Source organism: Bufo gargarizans, unplaced genomic scaffold (assembly GCF_014858855.1).
Source record: "Bufo gargarizans isolate SCDJY-AF-19 unplaced genomic scaffold, ASM1485885v1 original_scaffold_2032_pilon, whole genome shotgun sequence".
NCBI classification, from domain to species: Eukaryota; Metazoa; Chordata; class Amphibia; order Anura; family Bufonidae; genus Bufo; species Bufo gargarizans.
The window spans coordinates 31,171-51,753 of record NW_025334611.1 but is presented as its reverse complement, the minus strand read 5'-3'; the positions used below and the strand labels follow the sequence as shown (position 1 = coordinate 51,753).

The window sequence follows — 20,583 nt, the reverse complement described above, 5'->3', positions numbered from 1 at the left end:
AAGGATAGTGCCCGTGCACTGGGGACCACAATTTGCATTCCACAATGCACGGAACGGCCAGCACACGTGTGCATGAGGCCTAACAATGCCTGTCCTTGCCCACAAAACGGACAAGAATAGGACATGTTCTTTTTTGCGGGACTTCAGAACAGACATACGGATGTGGACAGCCCACGGTGCAGCACATCCTATCCTCCTTCTTTTCCTCTCGCTTTCTAAAACTTAACATGTACAAAAGAGAATTTATCATTTTTCCCCCATCTTGGGGAGGGGTTGGGGCATTATATGGACAGAGGCCATTACATGTAAAAGTGGTCACCATTTGGGGGCGTTATATCTAATGGGGCCTAAATGGAACTTATTACTAATTGAGACAGGTGGATAATTACTAAATAGGAGCATAAAAGGAGAAATTATTGCTAAATAGGTGTATTCTGTGTATCCAGTTTTGCAGAAACAAGTTGTGGTCAGGAAATGTCATCAGAGCGATATGTACAGGAGAACAACTCCAGAGGAGAGGAGACAACACCTGTCACTGAGTGGCTGCCTAAATGGATATGGTCATGGTAGAGTAGCATTACTTGGCCCTTATATAGTGTTATTATTGTTAATGTTGGCTACTGATTCTGTAATACGCACTTTATGGTGTTTTGTTTTGCTCCAGTAATGAATGGCGAATTCAGCATTTGGCCAAGATGGACGATGCTATGTGCTGATCGAGTGCTACAGTAAGTTTGCCCCCTTATGGCAGACTTGTCCTTTCTCTCTCGTGACCGTAAGGATTTTAGAAGTGTCCACATAGGAGAGTAGGTCGCAAATCACATCTCACGGAGGCTTAGTCATAGGTTTGGTACTTAAAGACCTTTGTATCCCTTCGGTGATGATCTGGGAAGCCGCTTGTTCATCCGCTAAATTAGTGAAGACTTCTGTGACCACCTTGCGCAGGCTGTTAGTGGACGAACATTCATGTAGCCCTTGGAAACCAAATATTCTTTCTTCTAGTTCTCAAGAGGGTTAAGGCTTTATTAATGTGAGCAGTGTGGTGCATAGCATGGGACACCCGGGGCGCAGAATGTGCCACAATAGCAGAGCGCATGTTCTACTCTAGAACCAATTTTTTATATTTTTGGTCTTAATACATGGCCTGATGAAGATGTGATGTCTACATTGAAACGCTTTGCCTTTTCCAGATATTCTCTTTATACTCCTTCCATGGCAGCTCAGACCAATTTAATTTTTTTTCCTTTTTATTTTAAAAACAGATTTTTAAAAATATAGCTATTCACATAATCAATGTTTAGTATAGAGTTTTTTTTTGTGTGTAAAATATACAAACTGTAACAGTGGCTGCCGTACGCCATTGTTTCCCCGCTTATCGCCGCGGTCCCGGGCGCCGCGCTCAGCAATGTCCTGTGGCCGGTGCTTGCTATTTCACCGCTGCAGTCCTGGGCTCTGTTTCTGTAGGTGTTATTGGTTTTGAAGTTTCCGCTCCACAGCTTCCACTCAGCCCTGGACACAGAATGAGTTTGGCTGGTTTCATGTTACACTGCTCTAAGGCCTCGTTCACACTTCAGTGTTTGGTCAGTGATTTCCATCAGTGATTTGTGAGCCAAAACCAGGTGCAACTCTAAACACAGAACAGGAGCAGATCTTTCCCTTCTACCTCATGTCTGTGGAGGCTCCACTTCTGGTTTTGGCTCACAAATCACTGATGGAAATCACTGACCAAACACTGAAGCGTGAACGAGGCCTAAGGGTGGAGCGCATTACTCCGTGGGCTGTGTGGGTTAGGTCAGATGACCTCGCTGACCAACTGTGGCTCTCATGAAGGTATTTAGGTGGCTCAGCCCCCTTCCCAGATGCCTCAGTGTCAAGGTCCTTGAGTTTGCTTGTTACTGATACTCTCGTGTGCTCCTGATCTACACTTTGTCTGCTTGCTTTGTCTCTCCTGTTGCCGACCCGAATTGCCTGACCTGTACCCGTGCCGTCTGCCCTCACCTATTGCCTGTCTGATCACGTCTCTGCCTTATCCTTAGGTCCTGCATTGTTGCCCAGGGCCATAGAGGCAAGGGGGGCAATTGCCCCCGGGCCCCCGAGTCCTTAGGGGCCCCCCGCATCGGCCCGCAACTAACTATAGGCAGGACAGTGACAGTCACACAGAGATGAGCGCTTCCATTGTGGAAGCGCTCATCTCCAGTCGTCTGTATCGCCGTCCTCAGGACAGTGATACAGATGGCTGTGCAGCAGGGCAGGGGAGGGAGAGGTGTGTCCCTTCCCCTTCCTCTGATAGGCTGCAGGCACTAGGTCGGCAGCCTATCAGAGGCCGGCGCAGGCGATGCGATGACGTCATCGCGCCGCCTGAGCCCTGAGCCGTACAGCGCGGGACACAGGCCGAAAGAGGCCTGCATCACATCGCTGCCAAGGAGGAAAGTATAAGTTTTTTGTTTTATTGTCAATACTGGTGGCTACTGGCACATGATGGGGGGGCTCTGGCTACTGGCACATGATAGGGGGGCCCTATGGCTACTAGCACATTATAGGGGGCCCTATGGCTACTAGCACATTATAGGGGGGCCTATGGGTACTGGCACATTATAGGGGGGCCTATGGCTACTGGCACATGTTGATGGGGGGCTCAGGCTACTGGCACATGTTGATGGGGGGCTCAGGCTACTGGCACATGATAAGGGGGCTCTGGCTAATGGCACATAATAAGGGGGGCTCTGGCTACTGGCACATTATGGGGGGCCCTATGGCTACTGGCCCATTATAGGGGGTCCCTATGGCTACTGGCACATGATAGGTGGGCATATGGCTACTGGCACATGGTGATGGGTTGGCTCAGGCTACTGGCACATGATAGGGGAGCCTATGGCTACTGGCAGATGATGGGGGGCCTCAGGCTACTGGCACATGATAGGGGGCCTATGGCTACTGGCACATGATAGGGGGGGCTCTGGCTACTGGCACATGATATAGGGGGGGCTCTGGCTACTGGCACATTATTGGGGGACATCTATGGGGCACTTATTACTGGCACATTGGGGGCACTACTTACTGGCATATTATTGGTATAGGGGCATCTACTGAGGCCACAAAGAAGGTTTTTTTTATATGGGGGCTCTGTATAGGGGCATTTTATACTGGGACACATTATGGTGGGTACTATGGGAAAGGTGGGAGAGGAGTACTATGGGGTCATCTACGGGGGCACTGAGAAGGGGTATTTTATACTTACAAATTATGGGGGACACTGAGGGCATCTACTGGGGCACTATATATGGGGTATTTTATACTGGTACATTATGGGGGGCACTAGGAGGGAGGGGGGAGAGGAGCACTATGGGGGCATTTACTGGGGGCACTATATAGGGGTATTTTATACTGGCACATTATGCAGGCACTATAGGGACATTAGCTCAACTGGGGGCATTACAAGGGGTTATTTTTTGCACTGTCACATTATAAGGAGAATTATTACTACTGGGGGGGCATTATGGTGGGCTTTATTACTCCCCTATGGTATGAGCCCCTAGTAGCAGCCTCTCTCTGCTCTGCTATCCCTCTGCCCATTCTCCAAATCCTTATTATGAAATCTTTCTCATTAGGATAAAACACATCAGCTCCGCCGAGCCCCGCAGCCAAAGTGTTGAAGTGGTGTCCGAGATCCCCAAGGGCCAAGCCAAGTAACTGTAAGTTTTCATATGAAATATGTTTGTTATACACATATAGCATACACTGTGCCACACAATATACAGTATACCTCTACACTGTGCCACACAATATACAGTTTCTTCTGTAAAAGTCATCAAGTGTCATGGGCCATTATTGTTTTTTGCCCCAGGGCCCCATTTCACCTAGAACCGACCCAGGTTGTTCCTAGTAGCGCCTGACTATGCTCGTACCTCCGGTGCCTACTCAGGTACACCGTGGTCCTCCTGGACCAACTGCCACTGACTCGGGGATTGCTCTAGGAGTAGCCCCTGGCAACTACCCTAACGGCTCAACTCTATTCTCACCATCTGAGGCGCTAGTGAAAACCAGGTAGATGCTTAGACACGTGGGTTCACTCCCGCTGATCCGTGACACAAACAATTTATTATAGTTTACATTTTTACATAGTGTAGGTGTTCCACTTACCTTTTGGCACACCCAGGTCCACTTGATTGACATCCTTCTTCTCCGCATCTTCCTCATAATCCCGCACTTGTGCCGTCCCGTTTAGTATTCGGCGCAGGCGCAGTGAGTGAAGGACGCTCGGCTGCCGCCAGCTTCCTCACTGCGCCTGCGCCGATTACGTCACAGGCCTCCCCGGCAGGCCTGCCTGGCAGCAGCCGAGCATCCTTCACTTACTGCGCCTGCGCCGAATACTAAACGGGACGGCGCAGGCGCGGGATTATGAGGAAGATGCGGAGAAGAAGGACGTCAATCAAGTGGACCTGGGTGTGCCAAAAGGTAAGTAGATCGAGCCTCTAGGTGCTGCAGCAACGCCCCAGTAGCACCTAGAGGCTTCATTAGCATATTATAAAAGTCTGTTTTTTAAGAGAACGGCGGCAGGCAGGGAGTTACCAAACATACTGTTATGTACGGCTGACATTAGCACATCACTAATGTCAGTCAGCTACATAATGATTTTTCCCATGACAGAAACCCTTTAAATACGATTCGCTCAACACTAATAAATGCCTTTTACTGAAGTAAACACCATTAATTACTAAGAAATAAATGAAAGCTTCTTTGGAGTATTTTGGTCATCTAGGGGTCACATACATCTGGTAGGTCCTTGGTACTACTCCATTTTTGTTTGGTTCTGGGGTTATTTCAAGATCCTCAGGAGCCACTTCTGATTTCAGGAAAAATCTTTGTAATATGGTGGTAAGGAAGAGGAATATTTCCATCCGTGCCAGACCCTCTCCAATGCAACTTCTTTTGCCTGTGGTAAGGGGTGACATATAATAATAATTAGTTTGACATATTTGCAGTATAACGATGCTGACCACCTCAATAACCTATAATGGGGTATTTTGGGCTGAGGTGTCCATCATTTTTTATGCAGCTCTGCATTTTCTGTCAAATGTGATGGCATAAGTGCCAGCTAGAGAGGAATATGGACGCTGAAGCTAGAAGTTATATAGAGGCTGTAGCCCATCCATGAAGGCACTTGTGGGGGGTCACTTTTCTGGGGTCACTTCTTTCTCCTCCTAAAGAAAATGCAAACCACAAATATGGCTGGGTAACTGTGCCTTACATCTGTGCGATACCTAGAGCTTGTTATAACCCAGGCTAAATTAGATTTATGATCCTATTGCAGAAGACATGGCCACATAAGAAGCCCCCGCTGTATTGGCAGTTGACCACCTTGTTGCACTGACCTCTTAGCTCATCTGAAACAATCACTTTCTCCCCGACTTGACAAAAAAATCTGGCAAAGTATGACAAGCTATGGAATATACAGCATACTAATATATACTACTGCAACAATTTTCATACACATTACCTAGGGAGAAGGGTGCAAAGGCCTCATTTTTCTGGAAACCGCCGTTCTCATTCAGAAAGTTTGTAGGATCAAATCTTTTCGGGTTCTTAAAACATTTTGGGTCCTTCAAGACAGAGGTCAGCATGGGGAAAATGACAACGCCCTGCAAACATGAATAAGCGAGCATGAACTTTGTTTTAAATATAAAAGTACATTTCACCAGCAGCAAGATATCTTGGGGTTTTGTAGAGCTCACCATCACATTACATTTCTGCTGTTTGTGGGTGGCTTCTGGTTCACGCACCTTAAACGCCATACATCTATTTTTTTTTTCTTCTGATTTCTGTGCATATTACATTTTTGCTAAGCTTGAGGCTCACATAAAGTCAGTAAATATAAAAAGCTGACCTTGGGAATGTGGTATCCTCTGAATGTCGTGTCTTGACTGGTTGCGTGTGGAAGTCCCAATGGTGTTATGTCGGCAAACCTCTGAATTTCATGGATGACAGCATCCATGTAAGGCATCTGGACTCGATCTTCTACAGAAGGGCATCGATTCTGGCCAATCACCTGATCCATCTCCTCATGAATTTTTCCTATTGACAAATATTAAAAGGTAATAGACACAAGTCAATTCTCTATTGCCTGTTTTTGTAATTCAGTATGTATTATTGCAGAGCATAGTAGCACTTGGTGCCAGAAAGCGGTCAGTTTCAGGTGCCAACATCACCAAAGATCTACTTTTGTTCTGGATTAATCCACATGTCCCTTGTACTGGAATGAACACGTATTAAGCAGTAACTGTTGGTGAGAGGGCTCATCAACTACTAGAGCATCTATACATGATATCTACTTGGAATCCAGAATTTCTCTAGACATAGTCCTGTCGTCCAAGAGGATCAATAAGGAATACTACAAAATGCCTCCAATTTTACTATTCCACTTCTGGCCAAAAAGAAGGGTTTACATTAAATTTTAACTAGGCTGTATAACTTATCCGGTTGTAATCTCTTTTCACTACTAATTGGTGCCCAAAATGGTTGTCTCTTCCACTCATGAGAGGAAATGGCACAGTCAATGCTGCATCTAAATTTTGGAACTGAAATGAAAATAATTTAGTTTTTTTTTAAAATGTAATTACTTTTTTACATTACAATTAAATGCTATGTTTATCCCCAAAAAAGTTAAATGGATTTTCTGCTTTCGACAATCTCTACTTGTTAGAAGGGTAGTTTGACAAAAAAAAAACTGATTTCAAAGCGTCTCCTGTACTCTATGGGGAAACCTGTCAGTGAGTGTTCAGTTACCCTGCAGCTCCACCACAGGGGAAATGTGGCACTACACAAGTAATGGGTTGTTTGTGATGCACATGACAGAATTAGATCTCCAGTACAAGAGAAGCTCCTAGTGGATAGTCTACACGTTGGCCAAAAGTGCAGAAAACTATACAGTGCACAAAAGTCACTGTCTACTGCGTGGTTTATGGTGTTGACATACTAGAGCTCAGCCCCAGTTCACCTGAACGGGAGCTTAACTGCAGTAACTCGACATGGACATTACACGGTGGACAGAACTTTTTAAGTTTTCACAACCCTCTGATAGGATATTAATAAAGCCTTACTTTGCACATCAGGGTATTTGAGCAGATAGAGTAAACCATATTTCAGGGTTGAGCTTGTAGTTTCTGTACCAGCAAAGAAGAGGTCTATTACCGTGCCAAATAAATTATCAAAGTGGAACTCCGTTTTTGAATTGTTCTTCTCCTGTAATGTCACAAAGGATTTGGGATTATTATATATGTCTGTCATAGGCATTGTGATTGGTCAATACTATATTGGGCTACATAGATGCTATGAGAACTAGCTTTCTTTCTTTTTTATTAAAACAATTCACATATAGAAGTGTTGGACGTTACCTCCTCCATCTTTATTAAGAAGCAGTCAATAAAGTCCCGAGGACAATTAGGGTCAAGTGTCGCTTTGTGGCTTGCCAAGGATTCTGCCACAAAGTCCTTCAGTTTTTCCAGATTTGTAAATATCTTTTGGTGGGGTCCAGGAAGAAATTGGAGAGTTTTGGGAAAGATGCTGAGAAGCTGAAAAAACAAGTGGAAAAAAGGTTTTATCAATAGGGTCCTTTAGAATAGATTCAGTCATTGGTATCTGATATTCTTACAGTCTCCTGATCTTACCAAGGGTAAAATGTTAACTTACTATTCCCCAAACGGAAGACATAAGTTGGACCATTTCTTTTAGTAAAGTAAGAAGTATCCGGAACTTATCGTCTTCATAGTCAAAACGTTCTCCAAATACTATTGAGCAGATAACGTTGGACACCGCTAAGGTCAGCAGATATGTTGGGTCAAAGGGCGTTCCTGCAAGGAAATATCAATATTTATTTAATCAATGACTTGAGAAACCTTTCACATTAGCATTAAAGCAATCTGTCAGGCTGTTTCGGCAGATGAAGAACCTGCCAGAGTTCCCCACTCCAGCACAGCCGGATACTGCTGCATTCCAGCAGTTTTTGTCCGGCCGAAGGCGGATCCCTGCTGGTTCCCATTATAGTCATTGGGATCCTCTGACGAAACATCCTGCCATATTGCTTTAACGCCAGTGTGAAAATAGTTGTATATCTTCCAACATCTCCCCCGATATCCAACATAGATTTAATGTGTATGGTCAGCTTTACAATCCATATCTTAGCAGAGTTCATCACATTCTAATTCCAAAATTGTGGATTAAAACGTCATATAATACATGAAGATGTCCGTGGTTGTTCCAACTCTCAGCTTTTACTCTTCATGTGTCATCGGTAACCCACAGACGTTGCACAGATAAAAAGTAATGGAAGCCAGACAGTATTTTCTGTTTGTCTTCCATGAAAAACGGATGCACCACGGATGCCATCCATTTTGTTTCGGTGATTTTCACGTACCCATAGACTTCAATGGACGCATGCAGTACGGCATGCATCTGTAGATTTTTTTGAGGACACATGGACCTCAGAAAATCATGGAAATGTGGACAAACATATTAAAATAAATGTATCTGTATGCTGTCCGTAAAAAAGATAGACAGCATGCGTCCGTGAAAAATAGAAGTGTGGATGAGGCCTTAATGCGCAGCTTGTAACATACAGAGCTACTGAAAACCTAGAGAAAGGTTTAGAACTCTTTGTGCAGACAAAGGTAGAGGTGGGCAGAGCATAGCAAGACTCTGGGGTCAGAAGCTGGGTAACAATTATGAGAAGAGGTAGGGGTAAGTGCCAGGGAGGCTAGTATTGTGTTGGAACACTCTGGTAACTATGCTTGTTTGGCTGATATGAGGGATGCAATCCCGGGCCCGGCAACTTTACAGCAGGGCATTGCAACCTGGAGGATGACTGCTGAAAGAAGGATGGAAAGAGGAGTGCAGGCAGATGCTGGTGGAATGAGGACTCCATTATTAGCCAGACAGAAAGGATCATTTGTCGCCAAGACCATGAATGACGAACAGTGTGTTGTCTTCCAGGTACCGGGGCTCGGCATATCGCGGATCGGATAGACAGATTGCTGGGTGGGACTGGGGAAGACCCAGCAGTCATAGTAAACATTGATACCAATGACAAAGTCAGAGCGAGATGGAAGATCCTTAAAAATTTTTTAAGGGAACTAGGAAAGAAGCTCAAAATCCAGGACCTCCAAGGTAGTGTTTTCAGAAACACTTCCAGTGCCTTGCACGTCACTAGATAGACAGAGGGAGCTAAAGAAGATAAATCAGTGGTTCAGAAGCTGTTTCACGAAGAAAGGGTTTGGATTCATGGACAAATGGGTTGACTTCTCGGCTATAGGATGTATCATAGGGATGTGCTACACCTTAATGAGGAGGGTGCAGTTGAGCTGGGAAAAAAATGGTTAGACAGCTGGAGGAGCTTTTAAACTAGGACTTGGGAAGAGGGAGGGGGGAAATACCAAAGAGTTGATAGAAAGTGGGGTATAGGAGGGGACAGTGGGAATTTAGTGTGGGCTGGAGTTTGTGGCGAAAGTAGGGAGGTGAAAAGGAATAAGTGTACACCCATGAAAACAGAGCTGCTGGTAACATAAACCAGTTACAAACCAACAATATAAAACAAGGTACCCAAAAACATTAGCGGGAACTGATGGGACGAGCGATGGCATAGCGATCTCTCCTCCCCATGCTGCAGAGGAGATCGATGCATGTAAAAGCAGCGGTCTACTCTGCTAGCGAGCAGGCGATTGCTGGAAAGGAATGCTTGCCTCCGGAAAATCGTCTGCTGCATCAGCCTGTCTAATACAGGCCTATAGTTATTAGGATATTGTCATGAATTAAACGAGGCATGGACTCGCAGAGCCGGGATGTAATATAACCACTTTACAAAGCGTTGGTGAGGCCTCATCTGGAATATGCAGTTCAGTTCTGGGCAACAGTCCATAGAAAGGATGCTCTGAAGCTGGAAAAAGTACAAAGGAGAGCGACTAAACTGATAAGGGTCATAGAGAGTCTTAGTTAAGAGGAAAGATAAAAATAATTACATTTACTTAGTCTTGAGAAAAGACATCTAAGGAGGAACATGATTAACCTATACAAATACACTGAACAAAAATATAAACGCAACACTTTCGGTTTTGCTCCAATTTTGCATGAGCTGAACTCAAAGATCTGAAACATTTTCTACATACACAAAAGACCCATTACTCTCAAATATTGTTCACAAATCTGTCTAAATCTGTGTTAGTGAGCACTTCTCCTTTGCCGAGATAATCTATACCACCTCACAGGTTTGGTATATTAAGGTGCTGATTAGACAGCATGAATATTGCACAGGGTGCCTTAGACTGCCCTTAATAAAAGGCCACTCTGAAATGTGCAGTTTGATCAGACAGCACAATACCACAGATGTCGCAACGTTTGCGGGAGCGTGCAATTGGCATGCTGACTGCAGGAATGTCTACCAAAGCTGTTGCCCATGCAATAAAAGCTAATTTCTCTACCATAAGCCATCTTCAAAGGCGTTTCAGAGAATTTGGCAGTACATTCAAATGGCCTCACAACCGCAGACCACGTGTAACCACACCAGACCAGGACCTCCACATCCAGCATGTTCACCTCCATGATCGTCTGAGACCAGCCACCAGGACAGCTGCAACAACAATTGGTTTGCATAACCAAAGTATTTCTGCACAAACTGTCAGAAACCATCTCAGGGAAGCTCATCTGCATGCTCGTCATCCTCATCGGGGTCCGGACTGCAGTTCGTCGTCATAACCAACTTGAGTGGGCAAATGCTCACATTCGATGGCATCTGGCACGTTGGAGAGACGTTCTGTTCACGGATGAGTCCCGGTTTTCACTGTTCTTGGCAGATGGCAGACAGCGTGTGTGGCATCGTGTGGGTGAGCGATTTGCTGATGTCAACATTGTGGATCGAGTGGCCCATGGTGGCGGTGGGGTTATGGTATGGGCAGGCGTATGGTATGGACAACAAACACAGGTGCATTTTATTGATGATATTTTGAATGCGCAGAGATACCGTGACGAGATCCTGAGTCCCATTGTTGTGCCATTCATCCACGACCATCACCTCATGTGGCAGCATGATAATGTACGGCCCCATATTGCAATGATCTGTACACAATTCCTGGAAGCTGAAAACATCCCAGTTCTTGCATGGCCAGCATACTCACCGGACATGTCACCCATTGAGCATGGTTGGATTGCTCTGGATCAATGTATAGGACAGCGTGTTCCAGTTCCTGTCAATATTCTGCAACTTCGCACATCTATTGAAGAGGAGTGGACCAACATTCCACAGGCCACAATCAACAACCTGATCAACTCTATGCGATAGAGATGTGTTGCACTTCGTGAGGAAAATGGTGGCCACACTAGATACTAACTGGCTTTCTGCCCCCCCCCCCCCCTCTTTCCTAGTAAGGCAAAACTGTGCACATTTCAGAGTGGCCTTTTATTGTGGGCAGTCTAAGGCACACCTGTGCAATATTCCTGCTGTCTAATCAGCACCTTGATATGCCACACCTGTGAGGTGGGGTGGATTATCTTGGCAAAGAAGAAGTGCTCACTAACACAGATTTAGACAGATATGTGAACAATATTTGAGAGTAATGGGTCTTTTGTGTATGTAGAAAATGTTTCAGATCTTTGAGTTCAGCTCATGCAAAATGGGAGCAAAACTGAAAGTGTTGCGTTTATATTTTTGTTCAGTGTATATAAATGGGCCATATGAAAAATATGGGGAAAAGCTGTTTTGTGTAAAAAGCCCTCAAAAGACAAGAGGGCACTGCCTCTGGCTGGAGAAGAAAAAGTTCAGTCTCCAAGAGCTGTGAATCTGTGGAATAGTCTACCTCGGGGTGTGGTCACAGGAGGAACAGTGGGCAGTAAAAAAAAAAAGGCTTAGATTAATTCTTAAAATGAAATAACACTAATACTTATGAAAATGTGTAGAAGTCTAGGTCTCACTCCTTTTCTAAAATTTGCGTCCCCACCTACCCCTTGGTTGAACTCAAGTCATAATTCATCTTGTTTTGCTGGACATGTAACAAGCTATTGATCTGTGTATATGTGCTGACCTTCATTCTTCTTAATCTCTTCTGCCAAGTAACGCGCCTCCTCTTGTATACGTTCTTCAATGCTCCTCTTCCCCATACCAAAATTTCTCAGAGTAGAAAGAGAAAACCTGCGCAGCTGTTTCCATCTCTCGCCATTGCTCATTACCAATCCTGAGAATAAAAATCAATAAACATAGATAGACTTTTTGCCCAGATTCTGCACTGATGAATTATTTTTTAACAGCTGTTTATAGTGGTTGTATGTAGCTTTTTTCCTGATACAGAGCTCCAAATCACCTGCAGAGCCATAGATTTAAAAGACAACATTCTAACTTCCTGCAGCCACCACCAGGGGGAGCTTATGAGCTTACCGCAAACAGTTTTTTTTTTATTGTGTTAAACCAATAACAGATGCAGTAAGCTACTGACCTCCCTCTAGTGGTGGCAGCAGGAAACCAAAACATTTAAAAGGGTTTTCTGAGACTTAAAGGAATTTTTTTGGGATTTTGATACTGATGACCTATCCTCAGGATAGGTCATCAGTATCTGAACGGTGGGAGCCCTACACTCAGGATCCCTGCCAATCGGCTGTTTGAGAAGGCACAAGACCTCCAGTGAGCTCTGTGGCCTTCTCTGTGCTCACCAAGCACAGCTCCCTACACTATAAAGTGGGTGTGCTTGGTATGGCATCTCAGCCCCATTCACTTCAATGGGGCAGAGCTATGCCTAGACCATGTGACCAATGAACCTGTTATCACATGGCTGAGAGAAATCTGTGCGATACTGTGAGCGCTGGTGTCTTCTCAAACAGCTGATCAATGGGGGTTTCAGTTGTCGGACCCCCACTGATCATATAATGATGACCTATCCAGAGGATAGGTCAGCAGTATTTAAGACTTGGAAAACCCCTTTAAATCATACTGTAATGTAAATATAGAGAATGTGGAGCTCTGTATCAGAAACGTAACTCTGACCAGTATGAAGACATATTAGCAAATTTACCAAGGCAGAATTTGTAACTTATTTGGATAGGGCATCACTATCAGGTTGGCCTCTGAAGAGCTGTGTGAAGGGGCAGCAGTGCTCATGCAAGTGCTTCTAGTGCTTGAAAATTACCTGTGTGCCATATCATTTGCAGTGGTGGCACAATGTAATTACAGCTGCTCTTTCTATTCACTTGATTGGGACTAGCAGTTATAATTACACTGCGCTGCCTATACAAGCAGGATGATGCACAGGTAATTTTAAAGAGGAAGCAGCACTCGCAAAAGCTGCACAAGTGGCACATAACACAGTAGACTTACTGCACTACATACATATATTCAATGTAGAGCACCTCAACCAGCCTATGTTCATATAAAAAAACTTGATTATTAAAGAAACTGCTCAGTTTATTATAATAGACATGAGCTGAGAAGTCTTCTAGGTATAGAGGAAAGCTAGCAGTGTCCTCTTTTCCCTGGGACCTACCTTCTCAAAGTTGCTGCATGGACTACCATATTCAATCATTAGTGATGAGCGGGAGGTGCCATATTCGATTTCGCGATACTTCGCGAATATTCGAATGAATATTCGTGTTATATTCGTCGAAATCGAATATTCGTAATTATTCCAATTATCGCGAATAATATACGAATAAAAATTTTCGCGTATTGCGATTATTTATCTTGATAGTATAAGGCAACGTTCCCATGCTAATTGACAATGGCTAGGCTAATATGTGTATTTTACGAAATTTCGTGATTTGCTCTAACTTCGTCTCTTAGAATATTACGAATATTCTAAAAGACGAAGTTAGAGCAATATTAAGAACATTTGCAAAAGCCGAAATTGCGATGCGAGTAATATAATACGAAATAATCGCATGAAGATTTCAACTTAGCACTGCTATATTCCATATTCTAGCCTAGTATGGAATATAGCAGTGCTAACTTAGCACAGCTATATTCCTTATTAGGCTAGAATATGGAATATAGCAGTGCTAAGTTGAAATCTTCATGCGATTATTTCGTATTATATTACTCGCATCGCAATTTCGGCTTTTGCGAAATTTCGTAAAATAAACATATAGATTAGATTGTAATTTAGCTAATATTGAATATAGCAGTGCTAAGTTGAAAACGCCACTGACTGGAGCAGCCAGGAAGCCAGGAATCCAAAGGACAGGTAAGAACAACTTTAGGGAAGTGGGAAAGGAAAAAATTATAATAATAAAAAAAAAAAAAAAAAGACGAATATTCGAATTCGCGAATATATAGAACGATATTCTAAATATTCGCGAAATCTCGAAATTGCGATATTCGAGAAAAAAATTCGCAATTCGAATATTCGCGCTCAACACTATCAATCATCTGGTAGCATCTTGCTGCTGTGTGAGCAGGTAATATCTGAATGTATCCATACAGTGGGCCCCCAAAATAAATTTTACTGGTGGGCCCTAGGCACCCCAGTCCGATACTGGTTTCATCCTTCAACTGCCTCTTGAGCTGTGATAGGAGGAGAGCTCCAGCAGAATTGATGTGCCCCTTTGAGCTGCCACAGAAAAGACCTCATATTGTTCCAGAGAAGTTAGGAGGTATCTGGATCCATGTAAGGTACTATATGATGTCTGATTTTTTACATTAGCCATCGGAGAACCCCTTTAATGTTTTTCTCTCCTCTACATGGTTCTTCTACCCTTCATTACTAATATCTGTGCTTCTTCTATACCCTATTCGTAATATGCAAAATAGTTGTGGAGCCCCAGTTATGGGTCTTCAACACAGTGATAGTCATATATCCCTCAAAGGAAGGAAAACCGAGCAAAGGGGTGTCCCCATTACAGAGATCACCTAATCCACCATATTAAGTGGCCCCTATGTCAAGATCCCACTCTTATACGGGGAAGACCTAAGCCAGTTATCCATCCACAGACAGCTGTTTCGGGGTGTTGCCCCTCATCAGTGTGGAGTAGGATTTGGTGATATCTGTAATGGGGACACCCCTTTGCTCGGTTTTACTTCCTTTGAGGGATATCTGGCTATCACTGTGTTGAAGACCCCATTTCGCATATTACTGTTTCCCAGGGAGCTTTGCACTTTGGATTGCTGTGTCGAGACTCTTAAATGAGGCTCCACAGTGTTTTCTGTAGCTGGTCTCCCTAAGATCAGCCATTGTTTTGTTTGAGTAGTCTCCAAGGCATTGCTCCCGGTTAGCCAAAATCCTACTCCACACTGATGAGGGGCAACACCCCGAAACAGCTGTCTGTGGATGGATAACTGGCTTAGGTCTTCCCCATCACATCCTTAAAGCTTGTAAAAGAGCGGGATCTTGACATAGGGGCCACTTAATATGGTGGATTTGGTGATCTCTGTAATGGAATCCAAAGTGCAAAGCTCCCTGGGAAACAGTAATATGCGAAATGGGGTCTTCAACACAGTGATAGCCAGATATCCCTCAAAGGAAGGAAAACCGAGCAAAGGGGTGTCCCCATTACAGATATCACCAAATCCTACTCCACACTGATGAGGGGCAACACCCCGAAACAGCTGTCTGTGGATGGATAACTGGCTTAGGTCTTCCCCGTATAAGAGTGGGATCTTGACATAGGGGCCACTTAATATGGTGGATTTGGTGATCTCTGTAATGGGGACACCCCTTTGCTCGGTTTTCCTTCCTTTGAGGGATATCTGGCTATCACTGTGTTGAAGACCCATAACTGGGGCTCCACAATTATTTTGCATATTACTGTTTCTCAGGGAGCTTTGCACTTTGGATTGCTGTGTCGAGACTCTTAAATGAGGCTCCACAGTGTTTTCTGTAGCTGGTCTCTCTAAGATCAGCCATTGTTTTGTTTGAATACCCTAGTCAAGTCATTGTCACTTCAAGGGTCAAAGGACATCAGCCCTGTATTTGGCAAACTCTAATATAGTGCCATGTTCTGTAACATCTACATGGAGTTTGTGTGCCCTCCCTGTGTTTGCGTGGGTTTCTTCCATGTTCTCTGTTTTATTGAAAACCAATATAATGGAGAAAGAGACCAACGTAAATAATGACGGCCTCTGTACAACTCAGCAGAATATGTTGGCTCTATATATAAGAATAAAATCATGACTGTTTACTTACCATAATCTTTGAAGAGCAGATTACCCAATGGTGAAGGCCCTCTAACACTGAACGTATCTCCATTGTCTATCAAAGCCTCTTTCACACAATCATAGCCAGTCAAGATCACTGCCGGTGTACCGGACACAGAGATGGTGAACACCGGCCCATAGGTCTCACTCAGCTGGAAGAGAAACATAAAAAAATAAAAATTACATTAAATGCACTGTCCTACCTTATATCAATAGTATATACAGATATTGACTCATGGGGCTGGTATGTCTGATTTCAGTTTCATGAGTTCTCTCTTTGGACAACCTATTGAAGGGTCTCTTGATGATAACCTGATTACTCTGCTGGGACTTCCAGCAATCAGCTGTAAACTAAAGGGGAAGACTGTCAAAAAGCGTTCAGTTTCCCTGCAGCGCCACCACAGGTGAAACTAAGTATTACAAAGTGTCCATTCAAATCAATGAGTTCTTTGTAGTACAGGACAGGGCAGGCCCTCCAGAGGAACATATGTTCTTTCTAACCAGTATATTTTGTAGTCAAGAGATGAGGGTCCTTAACAACAGATCCTCTTATTAAAGAAAACCTGTCACCTCGCCTGACATATCTGTTTTAGTGACTTCCTGCATCCCCTTTATAATAACAATTGTGGAGTGCCTATTCTCATGATTCGTATACAAGACTTTGGTTTCTTTCAAATTAGCGTTAGGATCCGCACTAACGCTAGCACACGTGTGCCGCCGGAACTCCGCTCCGACCCCATTCACTATAATGGGGACGAGTCTGAGATGCGTCCGCAGCACGGAAAACATGCCGGACAATCCTAAAGCTAATGTGAAAGAAGCCTTAGTTAGAAATGAATCTCTAGCAAATTGTGTGTCAGACTTTGGCAGGGCACACTCTCAACTGGTAACACCCATCTGGACCTTTTATTGCAAACTATGCTAATAATTCATTCATAATTAATATAGAAAATAATAAAGGAATAGCATATCACAGAGTCATAAGAATAGGTGCTCCAGAATTATTCATACATGGGGAATACAAGTAATTACTAACACCTCAGGAGAGGTGACAGCATTTCTGATTCCCTAATTAATGAGAATGGATTTTTCTAAATGTCACCACCCCTTTAAAAGGATTGTATAGGATTAGAAAAAACATGGCTGCTTTCTTCCAGAAACAGCACCACACCTGTCTACAGGTTGTGTGTGACATTGAGGATCAGTTCTATCAAAGTAAATGGGGCTGAGCCGCAATACCACATGCAACCTATAGACAGGTGTGGTGCTGTAACAGATACTTTGTGAGGAGGGACAACTGCATGAAAAATCATGTGCTTCAAACGGTTTATTTCATCACCGCTCTAGTTACAGGCAGATTAACTGCCCACGTGCAAGGACCTGTCACGGCTGAGGATGGGGAAAACCCTCAGCCGTGCGATGCCAGAAGATGTTAAGTGCTACTTGGCCAGGACGACAGTATTAGGGAGCAGGTCACCTCCTATCGCGTCCCTAAACTGACCCTGACTCCTAATTATATGAGCCAACCCTGAAGGTGGGAGGACTCATACACCAGATGCCTTTGGGTCCCTGCTAGCCCTCAGGATTGCCCTGGAACAAGGAGCAGGGTAAGACGACCTGTTATTCCTAGGCACGGAGGAACAGGAGTCTCACTAGCCAAGCTGCAAAGGAAAGAGAACATAAACAGCCTATGGATATGGCAGGAGGCTGAAAAGCACTTCCACACCTACCTGCCACAGACACACAGACTGGATCCCGTGCAATACAAGCTAGTGTCCACATCCAAACACCAATGGACACAGCACACACACAAACACACAGGAACCCAGATCCATAGGTGCATAACATTACAAAGGAAAACATCAAGTGGACATCAATATAAACCTAAGAGTCACAGTTTGTTTATGACCACAAGGGTGGCCCCCACTGGCAGATTGAAATACCAGGAGAGTGTCTCCAGCAAAGCATGGCTGAAGCACCCCTCTGACCTGTACTATACACTGAGGCTTTATAGGCCCAAGTAGTCACACCCACATAGAGACACACCCAGTGCTCACAGCCTAGGAAGGGAATTAACCCTTCACACACCAGACAAGGGAAAACAGCAACTAAAAGGGGAATACACACAAATAAACCCTGTGCACACCAAACAAGGAAAGTGCACACATACAAACCAAGTTGCCAAGTACAACCGCATGCACTTACAGCAAGCTGCCTAGCAACAGCTCAGGCTGATATGCTGCAACAGTACAACATAACTTGTTGCCCGCGGCAACCACAAGTGAGGCAGCACACTAGCGGCCCTCACCTGTGGTTGAACACCTACATACAAACCGCAGGCAACAGCATGCGGTTCAAGAGTCACGACCATGACCATGGCCGTGACAGGACCCTAATCTAATGCTGTGTGCTGTAATCCCAAACCCATTAAACAGTCTCAATCCCCGAGTATTCGCACCCCCTGCCCTGTAGTACATGTGAATACATAAAAGTTTGTAATATATCTAATCGTAGCCAAAAAGTCATGTTCAATGGCTAAAGAAATTGTCAGCTGTAAAATTAATACAGGCTCCAGGAGGGGGATGTAGCTGCATTTCTCTGCATAGTCTGCCTCTGAGGTATGCAGGTACAAATCAGCAACAGGACGACTATGGTGTGGATTTGGAAATGTGGCCATCGTAACGCAGTCCTGATAACTCACCTTCATCAAAGACTGGGGCATTTCTTTAGTGCTCACGTGCAGCAGGGTGCCCAGTATGGGCAGTGGTGGTGGTCCAGGGGGGAGATTTTTCTTTTTCAGATTCCTCCTCCATGTGAAGAAATACAGGATAAGGCTGACCAAGACGGCAAGGAGAAGCGTCCCTGATATTCCCAGCTCCATCGTGAATCTAAACCTGCGATGTTAGAGAAAAATATTACAGTCACTATATATAGGAGTGTTCCCTACACCCTGTGACCTTTACACCTGCCTGTCCAGCCTGCTAGATTTACAAGACATGATGACATCACTACACTACACTTCTCCCTATAAGGGTATAGTGATATACACGCTAACATATTAGGTAAAATATTACAGTAGAATAGACAAATAAGGACATACACGACCATCTGATAAGTGGGAATAGACAGTCCTATAATGTGATATAAGTCAATTATAACCTATTATGTAGGACAATAAGGGACAGAGGCGTTCATAGATCTAATAATCCCCATAGGAAAACTTGGCTCCCAAGTCCCATCCAATTTCCAAACACATTCAGTCAACAGGGAACACAAAGTGTCCAAAAAATAATGTAGCACCATAGTTCTTAATGTATTTACACCAGAAATGGCATAAATATATTGATAAATCTTGCCCAATACAGCTCTAAATCAATGTTTCCCTTAACATAAAAGATCACAAAGCTGGCTGCCTGCAGCCACCACTAGGGGGAGCACAGTGAGCAGGAATGTATACTGTTACCACTGGCTGCAGTGGAAGCTGTAATAATCTGTTTGCACTAAACTCCCCGTGGTGGCAACTACTTAAAAATGCAGGGGGATATGTTTCAAATTGGTATAAAGTAGTACTGGCCCATAGCAACCAATCAGATTCCACCTTCCAGCTGTGAAAAATGAAAAGTGGAATTTGATTGGTTGCTATGGGCAATTAAATCAGTTCTACTTTACACCAGTTTGATAAATGACTCCCACAGTGTTTTCATGATGGGAACAGGCGAACGAGACCAGCACTGGGAACACAGGCCAATGCAAAGTGAATGGGTGGAATGATTTCCACTGTAGCCGCTCCTGTATCAGCAGTACATCCCTGATTACACAGAGAGATGCAAATCAGCTGACAAACGAGTGATTGCTCATTCATCAGCTGATCGGCGGCACAATTATACAGGCCATTATCAGGATCGAGCTTTCCAATAAACACTTGTTCCCAGCAATTGTCCTGAAAATCGTACAGTGTAATAGGGGCTTAAAGAGGACCTTTCACCGATTATGACAATGTGAACTAAGTATACAGACATGGAGAGCGGCGCCCGGGGATCTCACTGCACTTACTATTATCCCCGGGCGCCGCTCCGTTCTTCTGCTATGCCCTCCGGTATCTTCAGTCACTAAGTTATAGTAGGCGGAGTCTGCCCTTGTTCTGCTGTAGCGCTGGCCAATCGCATTGCAGAGCTCACAGCCTGGTAGAAAATAACCTCCCAGGCTGTGAGCTCTGCGCTGCGATTGGCCAGCGCTAGAGCAGAACAAGGGCAGACTCCGCCTACCATAACTTTGTGACCGGAGATACCGGAGGGCATAGCAGGAGAACGGAGCGGTGCCCGGGGATAATAGTAAGTGCAGTGAGATCCCCGGGCGCCGCTCTCCATGTCTGTATACTTAGTTCACATGGTCATAATCGGTGAAAGGTCCTCTTTAAGCGTCAACAT

At 44.3% G+C, this 20,583-nt stretch overlaps 1 protein-coding gene across 1 annotated transcript; it reads right to left on the bottom strand.

Moving 5' to 3' along the window:
* Positions 1-4,751: 4,751 nt before the first annotated feature.
* Positions 4,752-19,037, bottom strand: LOC122923880 (cytochrome P450 2G1-like). Its single transcript, XM_044274730.1, has 9 exons — positions 18,858-19,037; positions 16,146-16,308; positions 12,063-12,212; positions 7,687-7,847; positions 7,392-7,568; positions 7,098-7,239; positions 5,885-6,072; positions 5,498-5,639; positions 4,752-4,933 (listed from the first exon to the last, which is right to left on the bottom strand). Exons 1-9 carry the CDS (start codon positions 19,035-19,037, stop codon positions 4,752-4,754), a joined length of 1,485 nt encoding a protein of 494 aa, XP_044130665.1.
* Positions 19,038-20,583: the final 1,546 nt, after the last annotated feature.